The sequence below is a fragment of the Salmo salar genome, chromosome 17, assembly GCF_965601325.2.
Source record: "Salmo salar chromosome 17, fSalSal1, whole genome shotgun sequence".
Classification (NCBI taxonomy): domain Eukaryota; kingdom Metazoa; phylum Chordata; class Actinopteri; order Salmoniformes; family Salmonidae; genus Salmo; species Salmo salar.
Window position 1 is genome coordinate 37,535,001 of NC_138307.1, and position 14,362 is coordinate 37,549,362.

General features: G+C 45.3%; 1 protein-coding gene across 1 annotated transcript in view; it reads right to left on the reverse strand.

The window, feature by feature from the left end:
• LOC106575880 (protocadherin-9) overlaps nucleotides 1–14,362 on the reverse strand; it is a 601,426-nt gene that overhangs the window by 144,926 nt on the left and 442,138 nt on the right. The window contains exon 4 of the mRNA XM_082963751.1: nucleotides 10,806–11,001. Coding sequence (XP_082819877.1) covers nucleotides 10,806–11,001 — 196 coding nt within the window. The remainder of the gene's footprint in view (nucleotides 1–10,805; nucleotides 11,002–14,362) is intronic.

Here is a 14,362-nt window from a genome sequence, read left to right on the forward strand (position 1 = left end):
GAGTCTGGAAGGAGAGTTTACAGTCTAGCCAGACACCTAGGTATTTGTAGTTGTCCACGTATTCTAGGTCAGAACCGTCCAGAGTAGTGATGCTAGTCGGGCAGGCAGGTGCAGGCAGCGAACGGTTGAAGAGCATGCATTTAGTTTTACTTGCATTTAAGAGTAGTTGGAGGCCAAGGAAGGAGAGTAAACATTACACTCTAAAAGTTCATTAAGATTTTAAGACCTCTCTCTCTCTCTCTCTCTCTCTCCCCCCTCTCTCTCCCCCCTCTCTCTCTCTCTCTCTCCCCCCTCTCTCTCTCTCTCTCGCTCTCCCCCCTCTCTCTCTCTCTCTCCCCCCTCTCTCTCTCCTCTCTCTCTCTCCCCCCCTGTCTCCCCCCTCTCTCTCTCTCCCCCTCTCTCTCCTGTCTCTCTCTCTTCTGTCTCTCTCTCCCCCTGTCTCCTCTCTCTCTCTCTCCTGTCTCTCTCTCTCCTGTCTCTCTCCCCCCTGTCTCTCTCTCTCTCTCTCTCTCAGCTATATGTTATTTGTTTTTCATCACCAGATCCCTAAGAGGGACCAAACATCTGTAATACCACATACCAAATGGAGTTATCACCTCGTGAAGCTGAATGCAGTGCCTTGAAACACCTCACCTCTCTGATGATGATGGAGCTCCGAGAGAGAGAGGTTGTTATGTTTCTCTGCATCCTGGAATCTACCCTTTAGCCCCAATATGGTTCTCTCAGTCTTTCAGGAGCCAAGCCTCTCTCTCTCTCTCTCTCTCTCTCTCTCTCTCTCTCTCTCAATTAATTCAATTGACTTTATTGACATGGCAAGTTCATTATTACTTACATTGTCAAAGTATACATATCGAAAAATAAAAATAAAATAAATATATTATTTATATATATATATATATATATATATATATATTTATATATAAATAAATGGTGTGACCAACAGCAATAATAATAGTAGTAGTGGACATGGGATTACCATTAACAACAACTACAACTACAATATTAATCAGAACAACAATACATTAAAGCGATGGTAGTAGACCAGTGTCACCGTGACTGAGAAGACACATGACATGGAATGAAAGACAAAACTAAACTACATGGGAAATATTATCCACATTACATTGCACTTTTCACTGGCTGTCCCTCAGGTTGTGGCAGGAGGACACATATTTGGCTGCACATTTTGGCTTTTCACCCAATAAATATTTTATATTTTCTTCATCTTTTATAAAGGAAGAACAATATGTAGGAAATCACAAATACTTAAAAGTTCAAAGGTGAATTGACTGGACTAAAATATTGTGACAAAGAGGAGAGGAGACCTCTGTTATGTGAATCAGTCTATCATAAGTGGTTGACTAATTAATCCAACCTTTCCTTTTCATCAGTCTGTATCCTGAATAGAAGAAGTGCACTGTAAGGAAAGAATACAAAAATTGTGTGTGAGTGTACGGGTGTGTATGCACGTGCTTGTGTGTGTGTGTGTGTGTGTATGTGTGTGTATACCTGCCTGCATCACACACACAATGCCTAAGAAGTGTCTAGAGAGCTGAGGCATTCAAATGAAGTAGTCTCATCATGAAATGAGGAATTCCTCTGTTGGGGGGGGGGGGGGGGGGGGGGGGGGGGGCGATGCTTCTCAAACTCCTCAGAAAGCAGAGACATGCGCTCACACACACACACACACACACACACACCACACACACACACACACACTTGTCAGAGTAGAGAGCACTAGTTGGATTACAGTCTGTTGATATCTCTATTTAATTAACAGACATGTGTATCAAACACCCAGTCAAAAATATTGCAATGGAACACATATCTCATGAGAATATGTAATTTTTGTATTAAAATAAATAAAAAAATAAACATGATTAAAAACACATATATTAAAGACAAATCTTCTATTGCATTACCTCTATTTGGTTGTCAAATTTGAAGTGAGCGTTTGATTCCAACTGATGCCTTGCGGCAGCAATTTGCAAGGAAAGGCTACCTAATTCCATTTTAATAACAGGACGTTCAAAAAAACAAATCTTCAGATTTTGAAGGAATATGTCTTCTCCGATGAAATTAAGTTTGGATAACATCAAGTAGGCATTTTTGAATTCTCTGTGATGTAACAGAAAGGGTTCTACTATAACCTAAAAGGATTCTACTGGAACCACTGGAACCTAAAAGGGTTCTACTGGAACCTTAAACGGTTCTACCTGGAACCTTAAAGGGTTCTACTGAAGCCTAAATGTGTTCTACTGGAACCTTTAAGGGTTCTACTGGAACCACTTGAACCTTAAAGGGTTCTACTGGAACCTTAAAGGGTTCTACCTGGAACATTAAAGGGTTCTACCTGGAACATTAAAGGGTTCTACTGGAGCCTTAAAGGGTTCTACTGGAGCCTAAATGGGTTCTACTGGAACCTTTAAGGGTTCTACTGGAACCTTAAAGGGTTCTACTGGAACCACTGGAACCTTAAAGGGTTCTACTGGAACATTAAAGGTTTCTACCTGGAACTATAAAGGGTTCTACCTGGAATCGAAATGGGTTCTGAAAAGGGTTCTCCTATGGGGACAGCCGAATAACCATTCTAGGTTGTAGACAGCAACTTTTTTTCTAAGTGTATTACATGTACATTTACATGTTCATCTTATTTCTTTGACAGAAAACGCTCAGTGCTATAAATCAGCCTGTTGATACCTCAGAAAACAGTCAATACGATAGATCAGCCTGTTGATACCTCAGAAAACGGTCAATGCTATAGATCAGCCTGTTGATATCTCAGAAAACAGTCAATGCTATAGATCAGCCTGTTGATACCTTAGAAAACAGTCAATACTATAGATCAGCCTGTTGATATCTCAGAAAACAGTTCAATACTGTAGATCAGCCTGTTGATATCTCAGAAAACAGTCAATGCTATAGATCAGCCTGTTGATACCTTAGAAAACAGTCAATACTATAGATCAGCCTGTTGATATCCCAGAAAACAGTCAATACTATAGATCAGCCTGTTGATATCTTAGAAAACAGTCAATGCTATAGATCAGCCTGTTGATATCTCAGAAAACAGTTCAATACTATAGATCAGCCTGTTGATATCTCAGAAAACAGTTCAATACTATAGATCAGCCTGTTGATATCTTAGAAAACAGTCAACGCTATAGATCAGCCTGTTGATATCTTAGAAAACAGTCAATACTATAGATCAGCCTGTTGATATCTCAGAAAACAGTCAATGCTATAGATCAGCCTGTTGATACCTTAGAAAACAGTCAATACTATAGATCAGCCTGTTGATACCTCAGAAAACAGTCAATGCTATAGATCAACCTGTTGATACCTTAGATATTGATACTATAGATCAGCCTGTTGATATCCCAGAAAACAGTCAATGCTACAGATCAGCCTGTTGATATCTCAGAAAACAGTCAATGCTATAGATCAGCCTGTTGATACCTCAGAAAACAGTCAATACTAGAGATCAGCCTGTTGATACCTCAGAAAACAGTCAATGCTATAGATCAGCCTGTTGATACCTCAGAAAACAGTCAATGCTATAGATCAGCCTGTTGATATCTCAGAAAACAGTCAATGCTATAGATCAGCCTGTTGATATCTCAGAAAACAGTCAATACTATAGATCAGCCTGTTGATATCTCAGAAAACGGTCAATGCTATAGATCAGCCTGTTGATACCTTAGATATTGATACTATAGATCAGCCTGTTGATACCTCAGAAAACGGTCAATGCTATAGATCAGCCTGTTGATACCTTAGATATTGATACTGCAGATCAGCCTGTTGATATCCCAGAAAACAGTCAATGCTATAGATCAGCCTGTTGATACCTCAGAAAACAGTCAATACTACAGATCAGCCTGTTGATATCTCAGAAAACAGTCAATGCTATAGATCAGCCTGTTGATACCTCAGAAAACAGTCAATGCTATAGATCAGCCTGTTGATATCTCAGAAAACAGTCAATGCTACAGATCAGCCTGTTGATATCTCAGAAAACAGTCAATACTATAGATCAGCCTGTTGATATCTCAGAAAACGGTCAATGCTATAGATCAGCCTGTTGATACCTTAGATATTGATACTATAGATCAGCCTGTTGATACCTCAGAAAACGGTCAATGCTATAGATCAGCCTGTTGATACCTTAGATATTGATACTATAGATCAGCCTGTTGATACCTCAGAAAACAGTCAATGCTATAGATCAGCCTGTTGATACCTTAGATATTGATACTATAGATCAGCCTGTTGATACCTCAGAAAACGGTCAATGCTATAGATCAGCCTGTTGATACCTTAGATATTGCTGCTCTCTCCTCACCTCTAAATAATAACTTTAGCCTACCGTCATTATGAAGAAACACGAAAAAAGTAATTTGAGATACAAACAATTTCATATTGACTGACTCAATATGTTTTCATTGCTACAACGGCGTGATAATTAAATCAATAGTCAACCTTTTTGATGTTCTTTATTATAAACACACGAGGAAGTGGATTTGTTGATTAGTGTAACAGGTTAAACTAATGTTTCCATTGGTAGAAAGCGAGGAGTGGGTGAAATCAATAGCCCTAATTTATGTATATATATTCCAAGGTGATTACCTGGAACGTCAGGGGACTTAATAATGAAAAGGACTTTGTCAACTGCGTGAAAGGCATGTAGTTTGCTGCTGACCCGTGATAGATGTTGCAAGTCGTAGGCTCTGTCCTAAATGAAACCCTGTTTCCCTACGTGGTGCACTAGTATTCACCATAGGGCTCTAATCAGATGTAGTACACTATGCAGGAGATAGGGTGCCATTTGTGACACAGATTTGGAGTGCTGTTGTCCAATAATTCAACAACAAACAAAAAAAAACAGGATATATGGCACTCTGGCCGTGTTCTCTAATTAATTACAAGTCTTAACTTAATTGGTTTGTTGTTAATTGGAGTGTGCAGCTACAATGTTAGCTCTATCGTGACGAACATTTAGCACAAAGCCGACATAAAAACCTTCCAATTAAAGTGTTGTTGATTACAGGTCTAAGTCCTGACAACTAACGGAACCACCTTCGCTATAGCAAAATACAAAATACAGTTGAGTCAAGCGTCACATTTACAGAATATAGGTGTCACCCAGGTTACAGACACTTCACCAAAAAAGCTACAGAAAAAATAAATGTGTACTTTTGGTCTTAAATTTCTCAACCAGCTTTTTTTTGGGTGAAAAACCATATCTATCACAGCCATGCTGTTTACTGAATGTGCTTGAGTTATGCATGATGTTATACAGTACCGACGTCTGGGTGATGTACTGCGGTACCGACCTCTGGGTGATGTACTGCGGTACTAGTTCACCCCTAACAGTCAGTTTAGTACTGACCTCTGGGTGATGTACTGCGGTACCGACCTCTGGGTGATGTACTGCGGTACTCCTTCACCCCAAACAGTTAGTTTAGTACCGACCTCTGGGTGATGTACTGCGGTACTGACCTCTGGGTGATGTACTGCGGTATTCCTTCACCCCTAACAGTCAGTTTAGTACCGACCTCTGGGTGATGGAGCTTCCGGTTTGGAGCTTCCGGTTTGGAGCGAGCAGTCGCACTACGCTTCGCTCCACAGGTAATATTACACTTCACTACATTACAACGGCTTGATTTGTTTGATCTGAGCAATTCTTCTTAGCTAGCTACACAGCTGTCTTTGTATCAAAGATAATCGTGTAGTTTAGAGTAATTATCGAGGCTAGCTATCTTCGTCCTCCTAATGTAGTCAACACTGCTAGCTGCTAGCTAGCTAGTCATCACTGCTAGCTAGCCAACTTCTACCGACTAGCAGCACTGCAGAAACTATTACATTACAACGTAACGACTTGATTAGTGTGGTGTTAGTGTTAGTTAGCCAGCTACATAGTTGTCTTTGCTGTCTCTGTATCTAAGATAATTGTGTAGTTTGAGTAATTATCGAGGTGAGCTAGCCAGCCGCGACGCGGCGCCAGACTTAGTCAACACACCTAGTCATCATTAACCCACTGCTAGCTAGCCAACCGTTACCGACTAGCAGCGCTGTAGATACTAATACTTTACAACGGAACGATTTGACTAGTGCAGTGTTAGCTAGCTAGCTACTTAGTTGTCTTTGTCATAGCTTGATAATTGTGTAGTTTAGTAATTACCGAGGTTAGCTAGCCAGCCATCGAGGTTAGCTAGCCAGCTATTTCCGTCCCCCGCGACGCCATTTTTCCTAACCCAGCCAACTATTACCGACGAGCAGCATTGTAGAAACTAAATACATTACAAGGAACGTCTTGATTAGTGTTATGTTAGCTAGCTAGCTACAAAGTTGCTTTGTATCATGACAAGGTGTAGTACTGAAACTATCGAGGTTACCTAGCCAGCTACACGTTCAAAGTCAACAACGCAGCCACTGCTAGCTAGCCTACTCCACCAGCCAGCAGTACTGTATCATTTTCGTCATTTTAGTCAATAAGATTTTTGCAACGTAAGCTTAACTTTCTGAACATTCGAGACGTGTAGTCCACTTGTCATTCCAATCTCCTTTGCATTAGCGTAGCCTCTTCTGTAGCTTGTCTACTATGTGTCTGTCTATCCCTGTTCTCTCCCCTCTGCACAGGCCATACAAACGCTCCACACCGCGTGGCCACTGCCACTCTAACCTGGTGGTCCCAGCGCGCACGACCCACGTGGAGTTCCAGGTCTCCGGCAGCCTCTGGAACTGCCGGTCTGCGGCCAACAAGGCTGAGTTCATCTCAGCCTATGCTACCCTCCAGTCCCTAGACTTCCTGGCGCTGACGGAAACATGGATTACCACAGATAACACTGCTACTCCTACTGCTCTCTCCTCGTCTGACTACGTGTTCTCGCCTACCCCTAGAGCATCGAGCCAGCGGGGTGGTGGCACTGGAATCCTCATCTCTCCCAAGTGGACATTCTCTCTTTCTCCCCTGACCCATCTGTCTATCTCCTCATTTGAATTCCATGCTGTCACAGTTACCAGCCCTTTCAAGCTTAACATCCTTATCATTTATCGCCCTTCAGGTTCCCTTGGAGAGTTCATCAATGAGCTTGACGCCTTGATAAGTTCCTTTCCTGAGGATGGCTCACCTCTCACAGTTCTGGGTGACTTTAACCTCCCCACGTCTACCTTTGACTCATTCCTCTCTGCCTCCTTCTTTCCACTCCTCTCCTCTTTTGACCTCACCCTCTCACCTTCCCCCCCTACTCACAAGGCAGGCAATACGCTTGACCTCATCTTTACTAGATGCTGTTCTTCCACTAATCTCATTGCAACTCCCCTCCAAGTCTCCGACCACTACCTTGTATCCTTTTCCCTCTCGCTCTCATCCAACACTTCTCACTCTGCCCCTACTCGGATGGTATTGCGCCGTCCCAACCTTCGCTCTCTCTCTCCCGCTACTCTCTCCTCTTCCATCCTATCATCTCTTCCCTCTGCTCAAACCTTCTCCAACCTATCTCCTGATTCTGCCTCCTCAACCCTCCTCTCCTCCCTCTCTGCATCCTTTGATTTCCTCTGTCCCCTATCCTCCAGGCCGGCTCGGTCCTCCCCTCCTGCTCCGTGGCTCGACGACTCACTGCGAGCTCACAGAACAGGGCTCCGGGCAGCCGAGCGGAAATGGAGGAAAACTCGCCTCCCTGCGGACCTGGCATCGTTTCACTCCCTCCTCTCTACATTTTCCTCTTCTGTCTCTGCTGCTAAAGCCACTTTCTACCACTCTAAACTCCAAGCATCTGCCTCTAACCCTAGGAAGCTCTTTACTACCTTCTCCTCCCTCCTGAATCCTCCTCCCCCCTCCCCCCCCCTCCTCCCTCTCTGCGGATGACTTCGTCAACCATTTTGAAAAGAAGGTTGACGACATCGATCCTCGTTTGCTAAGTCAAACGACACCGCTGGTCCTGCTCACACTGCCCTACCCTGTGCTTTGACCTCTTTCTCCCCTCTCTCTCCAGATGAAATCTCGCGTCTTGTGACGGCCGGCCGCCCAACAACCTGCCCACTTGACCCTATCCCCTCCTCTCTTCTCCAGACCATTTCCGGAGACCTTCTCCCCTACCTCACCTCGCTCATCAACTCATCCTTGACCGCTGGCTACGTCCCTTCCGTCTTCAAGAGAGCGAGAGTTGCACCCCTTCTGAAAAAACCTACACTCGATCCCTCCGATGTCAACAACTACAGACCAGTATCCCTTCTTTCCTTTCTCTCCAAAACTCTTGAACGTGCCGTCCTTGGCCAGCTCTCTTGCTATCTCTCTCAGAATGACCTTCTTGATCCTAATCAGTCAGGTTTCAAGACTGGGCATTCAACTGAGACTGCTCTTCTCTGTGTCACGGAGGCTCTCCGCACTGCTAAAGCTAACTCTCTCTCCTCTGCTCTCATCCTTCTAGACCTATCTGCTGCCTTTGATACCGCGAACCATCAGATCCTCCTCTCCACCCTCTCCGAGCTGGGCATCTCCGGCGCGGCCCACGCTTGGATTGCGTCCTACCTGACAGGTCGCTCCTACCAGGTGGCGTGGCGAGAATCTGTCTCCGCACCACGTGCTCTAACCACTGGTGTCCCCCAGGGCTCTGTTCTAGGCCCACTCCTATTCTCGCTATACACCAAGTCACTTGGCTCTGTCATATCCTCACATGGTCTCTCATATCATTGCTATGCAGATGACACACAATTAATCTTCTCCTTTCCCCCTTCTGACAACCAGGTGGCGAATCGCATCTCTGCATGTCTGGCAGACATATCAGTGTGGATGACGGATCACCACCTCAAGCTGAACCTCGGCAAGACGGAGCTGCTCTTCCTCCCGGGGAAGGACTGCCCGTTCCATGATCTCGCCATCACGGTTGACAACTCCCTTGTGTCCTCCTCCCAGAGTGCTAAGAGCCTCGGCGTGACCCTGGACAACACCCTGTCGTTCTCCACTAACATCAAGGCGGTGACCCGATCCTGTAGGTTCATGCTCTACAACATTCGCAGAGTACGACCCTGCCTCACACAGGAAGCGGCGCAGGTCCTAATCCAGGCACTTGTCATCTCCCGTCTGGATTACTGCAACTCATTGTTGGCTGGGCTCCCTGCTTGTGCCATTAAACCCCTACAACTCATCCAGAACGCTGCAGCCCGTCTGGTGTTCAACCTTCCCAAGTTCTCTCACGTCACCCCGCTCCTCCGCTCTCTCCACTGGTTTCCAGTCGAAGCTCGCATCCGCTACAAGACCATGGTGCTTGCCTACGGAGCTGTGAGGGGAACGGCACCTCCGTACCTTCAGGCTCTGATCAGGCCCTACACCCAAACAACCGACCTCTGGGTGATGTACTGCGGTACTCCTTCACCCCTAACAGTCAGTTTTGTACCGACCTCTGGGCTATGCTCTTGATTTTTTATCTACGGCCTCTCTCCTCACCTCTTAATGATAAAAGGTGAAAAGTGGGTCGGAGAACATTCCCACTAGAAATACTTCTAGTTGAAAGTTAAACATTTCAGGTCTGCGCCATGCCGCCGGGTCTCCAACTGGGAAATCATCTCTCAATAAATCCAATGAGCTTCACAAATAGGTGAGTAGACTACGGGGAACTCCTCTGTACACCTGGGAGTATCTAACAGGAAGCAGGTTGGAGGACAGTACATTAACACTGAGCATTAAAATGAGTGTAAAATAAAAGTTCTCACGAACACGCTTTTAAAGAGATCAAATGACACTACATTAATTTACATTTCATTAAGAAGGTTATTTTCACACATTTCCCCAAACTGGGAGACTCTAAACATCCTCTATTCTCTCCTCTTTTAGGACTTAATTTATCTGGCTAAAGGTTTCTGGGATTGATGTAGTCCTACATCTTCCGGTTGGAACACAGGTGATAAAGTTTTAAGACAAAGGAAACGTATGAAATGTAAGTAATTGTAAAATGTCTCTTTGCACGGATGCTTCACCTTCCTGTCTGAGAAGAAGAGGAGAGGGCAGGAGGAGAAGATCAAGAGGAAAGAAAAGAAGAAGGAGAAGATGAAGAGGAGAGAAGAGAAGGAGAGTAGAGTAGACCAACAGACTGTTGGGGTCAGAGGTGAAGAGAAGGAGAGTAGACTAGACCAACAGACTGTTGGGGTCAGAGGTGAAGAGAAGGAGAGTAGACCAGACCAACAGACTGTTGGGGTCAGAGGTGGAGAGAAGGAGAGAAGACCAGACCAACAGACTGTTGGGGTCAGAGGTGAAGAGAAGGAGAGAAGACCAGACCAACAGACTGTTGGGATCAGAGGTGAAGAGAAGGAGAGTAGACCAGACCAACAGACTGTTGGGGTCAGAGGTGGAGAGAAGGAGAGAAGACCAGACCAACAGACTGTTGGGGTCAGAGGTGAAGAGAAGGAGAGTAGACCAGACCAACAGACTGTTGGGGTCAGAGGTGAAGAGAAGGAGAGAAGACCAGACCAACAGACTGTTGGGGTCAGAGGTGAAGAGAAGGAGAGTAGAGTAGACCAACAGACTGTTGGGGTCAGAGGTGGAGAGAAGGAGAGAAGACCAGACCAACAGACTGTTGGGGTCAGAGGTGAAGAGAAGGAGGTAGACCAGACCAACAGACTGTTGGGGTCAGAGGTGAAGAGAATGAGAGAGGACCAGACCAACAGACTGTTGGGGTCAGAGGTGAAGAGAAGGAGAGAAGGAGAGTAGACTAGACCAACAGACTGTTGGGGTCAGAGGTGGAGAGAAGTGGGGAGAAGAGGATGAGAGCAAACCAGCAGACCAGGAAACCAGGTGACTCACTCACCAGAGTTGGGGTCAGAGTTCCCGTCGGCTTCGGTCCTCTTGTCCGGGGAGGCCTGTTGGTAGAAGTCTTCCTGCGCCTGGCCCTGCACCAGAGGGAGAGGGCATGAGAGGAGCGTGGGCTCGTGGTCCCCCAGCCCACTGTCACTGCAGCTCTCCTGAGAACCGTCTGGCAGGTGAAACGTGACGCGGCGCTGCGACTAGAACCAAGAGACAAAACAGGGCCGCGACATTAGCTAGGGCTCAGGGATTTAAAGGGGGTGTGATCACTCGGTTAACGCGCTACTGTAATCCTCTTGCTGATTAAGGACACCTGTGTTAGGCTGATGTTGTATTGTAAACGATCATTCTGTACATCTGATGTCCTCTGATAACATTATGACCTAACATAATAAAGGCCATATGGACAGAGAGGATTAAGTAAACTGTTGACGGAGCGATCCATCAAATTGATACAGACACTGATCCAAATTCACAGATGCCAACATATTTGAAGAAGAGGTGTGAAGATTGGAGAGAGAGAGGGGCTAAACAACAAACATAAGTTGGAGAGAGAGAGGGGCTAAACAAGATATGTAAGTTGGAGAGGGGCTAAACCAGATATGTAAGTTGGAGAGAGAGAGGGGCTAAACCAGATATGTAAGTTGGAGACAGAGAGGGGCTAAACCAGATATGTAAGTTGGAGAGAGAGAGGGGCTAAACGAGATATGTAAGTTGGAGAGAGAGAGGGGCTAAACCAGATTTGTAAGTTGGGGAGAGAGAGAGGGGCTAAACCAGATATGTAAGTTGGAGAGGGAGAGGGGCTAAACCAGATATGTAAGTTGGAGACAGAGAGGGGCTAAACCAGGTATGTAAGTTGGAGACAGAGAGGGGCTAAACCAGATATGTAAGTTGGAGAGAGAGAGGGGCTAAACCAGATATGTAAGTTGGAGAGGGAGAGAGGGGCTAAACCAGGTATGTAAGTTGGAGAGAGAGAGGGGCTAAACCAGATATGTAAGTTGGAGAGAGAGAGAGGGGCTAAACCAGGTATGTAAGTTGGAGAGAGAGAGGGGCTAAACCAGATATGTAAGTTGGAGACACAGAGGGGCTAAACCAGATATGTAAGTTGGAGAGGGAGAGAGGGGCTAAACCAGATATGTAAGTTGGAGACAAAGAGGGGCTAAACCAGATTTGTAAGTTGGAGACAAAGAGGGGCTAAACCAGATATGTAAGTTGGAGAGAGAGAGGGGCTAAACCAGATATGTAAGTTGGAGAGGGAGAGGGGCTAAACCAGATATGTAAGTTGGAGAGGGAGAGGGGCTAAACCAGATATGTAAGTTGGATAGGGAGAGGGGCTAAAACCAGATATGTAAGTTGCAGACAAAGAGGGGCTAAACCAGATATGTACGTTGGAGAGGGAGAGGGGCTAAACCAGATATGTAAGTTGGATAGGGAGAGGGGCTAAAACAAGATATGTAAGTTGGAGAGAGAGAGGAGCTAAACAAGATATGTAAGTTGGAGAGAGGGGCTAAACCAGATATGTAAGTTGGAGACAAAGAGGGGCTAAAACAGATATGTATGTTGGAGAGGGGCTAAACCAGATATGTAAGTTGGAGAGAGAGAGGGGCTAAACCAGATATGTAAGTTGGAGAGAGAGAGAGGGGCTAAACCAGATATGTAAGTTGGAGAGAGAGAGGGGCTAAACCAGATAAGTAAGTTGGGGAGGGAGAGGGGCTAAACCAGATATGTAAGTTGGAGAGGGGCTAAAACCAGATATGTAAGTTGGAGAGAGAGAGGGGCTAAACCAGATATGTAAGTTGGAGAGAGGGGCTAAACCAGATATGTAAGTTGGAGAGAGAGGGGCTAAACCAGGTATGTATGTTGGAGTGGAAAGAGAGGGGCTAAACCAGATATGTAAGTTGGAGAGAGAGAGGGGCTAAATCAGATATGTAAGTTAGAGAGAGAGAGAGGGGCTAAACCAGATATGTAAGTTGGAGAGAGAGAGAGAGGGGCTAAACCAGATATGTAAGTTGGAGACAGAGAGGGGCTAAACCAGATATGTAAGTTGGAGACAAAGAGGGGCTAAACCAGATATGTAAGTTGGAGAGGGGCTAAACCAGATATGTAAGTTGGAGACAAAGAGGGGCTAAACCAGATATGTAAGTTGGAGAGGGAGAGGGGCTAAACCAGATATGTAAGTTGGAGAGAGAGAGGGGCTAAACCAGATATGTAAGTTGGAGAGGGAGAGGGGCTAAACCAGATATGTAAGTTGGAGAGGGAGAGGGGCTAAACCAGATATGTAAGTTGGATAGGGAGAGGGGCTAAAACCAGATATGTAAGTTGGAGACAAAGAGGGGCTAAACCAGATATGTAAGTTGGAGAGGGAGAGGGGCTAAACCAGATATGTAAGTTGGATAGGGAGAGGGGCTAAAACCAGATATGTAAGTTGGAGAGAGAGAGGGGCTAAACCAGATATGTAAGTTGGAGAGAGAGAGGGGCTAAACCAGATCTGTAAGTTGGAGAGAGGGGCTAAACCAGATATGTAAGTTGGAGACAAAGAGGGGCTAAACCAGATATGTAAGTTGGAGACAAAGAGGGGCTAAACCAGATATGTAAGTTGGAGAGAGAGAGGGGCTAAACCAGATATGTAAGTTGGAGAGGGAGAGGGGCTAAACCAGATATGTAAGTTGGAGAGGGAGAGGGGCTAAACCAGATATGTAAGTTGGATAGGGAGAGGGGCTAAAACCAGATATGTAAGTTGCAGACAAAGAGGGGCTAAACCAGATATGTACGTTGGAGAGGGAGAGGGGCTAAACCAGATATGTAAGTTGGATAGGGAGAGGGGCTAAAACAAGATATGTAAGTTGGAGAGAGAGAGGAGCTAAACAAGATATGTAAGTTGGAGAGAGGGGCTAAACCAGATATGTAAGTTGGAGACAAAGAGGGGCTAAACCAGATATGTATGTTGGAGAGGGGCTAAACCAGATATGTAAGTTGGAGAGGGAGAGGGGCTAAACCAGATATGTAAGTTGGATAGGGAGAGGGGCTAAAACCAGATATGTAAGTTGCAGACAAAGAGGGGCTAAACCAGATATGTACGTTGGAGAGGGAGAGGGGCTAAACCAGATATGTAAGTTGGATAGGGAGAGGGGCTAAAACAAGATATGTAAGTTGGAGAGAGAGAGGAGCTAAACAAGATATGTAAGTTGGAGAGAGGGGCTAAACCAGATATGTAAGTTGGAGACAAAGAGGGGCTAAACCAGATATGTATGTTGGAGAGGGGCTAAACCAGATATGTAAGTTGGAGAGAGAGAGGGGCTAAACCAGATATGTAAGTTGGAGAGAGAGAGGGGCTAAACCAGATAAGTAAGTTGGGGAGGGAGAGGGGCTAAACCAGATATGTAAGTTGGAGAGGGGCTAAAACCAGATATGTAAGTTGGAGAGAGAGAGGGGCTAAACCAGATATGTAAGTTGGAGAGAGGGGCTAAACCAGATATGTAAGTTGGAGAGAGAGGGGCTAAACCAGGTATGTATGTTGGAGTGGAAAGAGAGGGGCTAAACCAGATATGTAAGTTGGAGAGA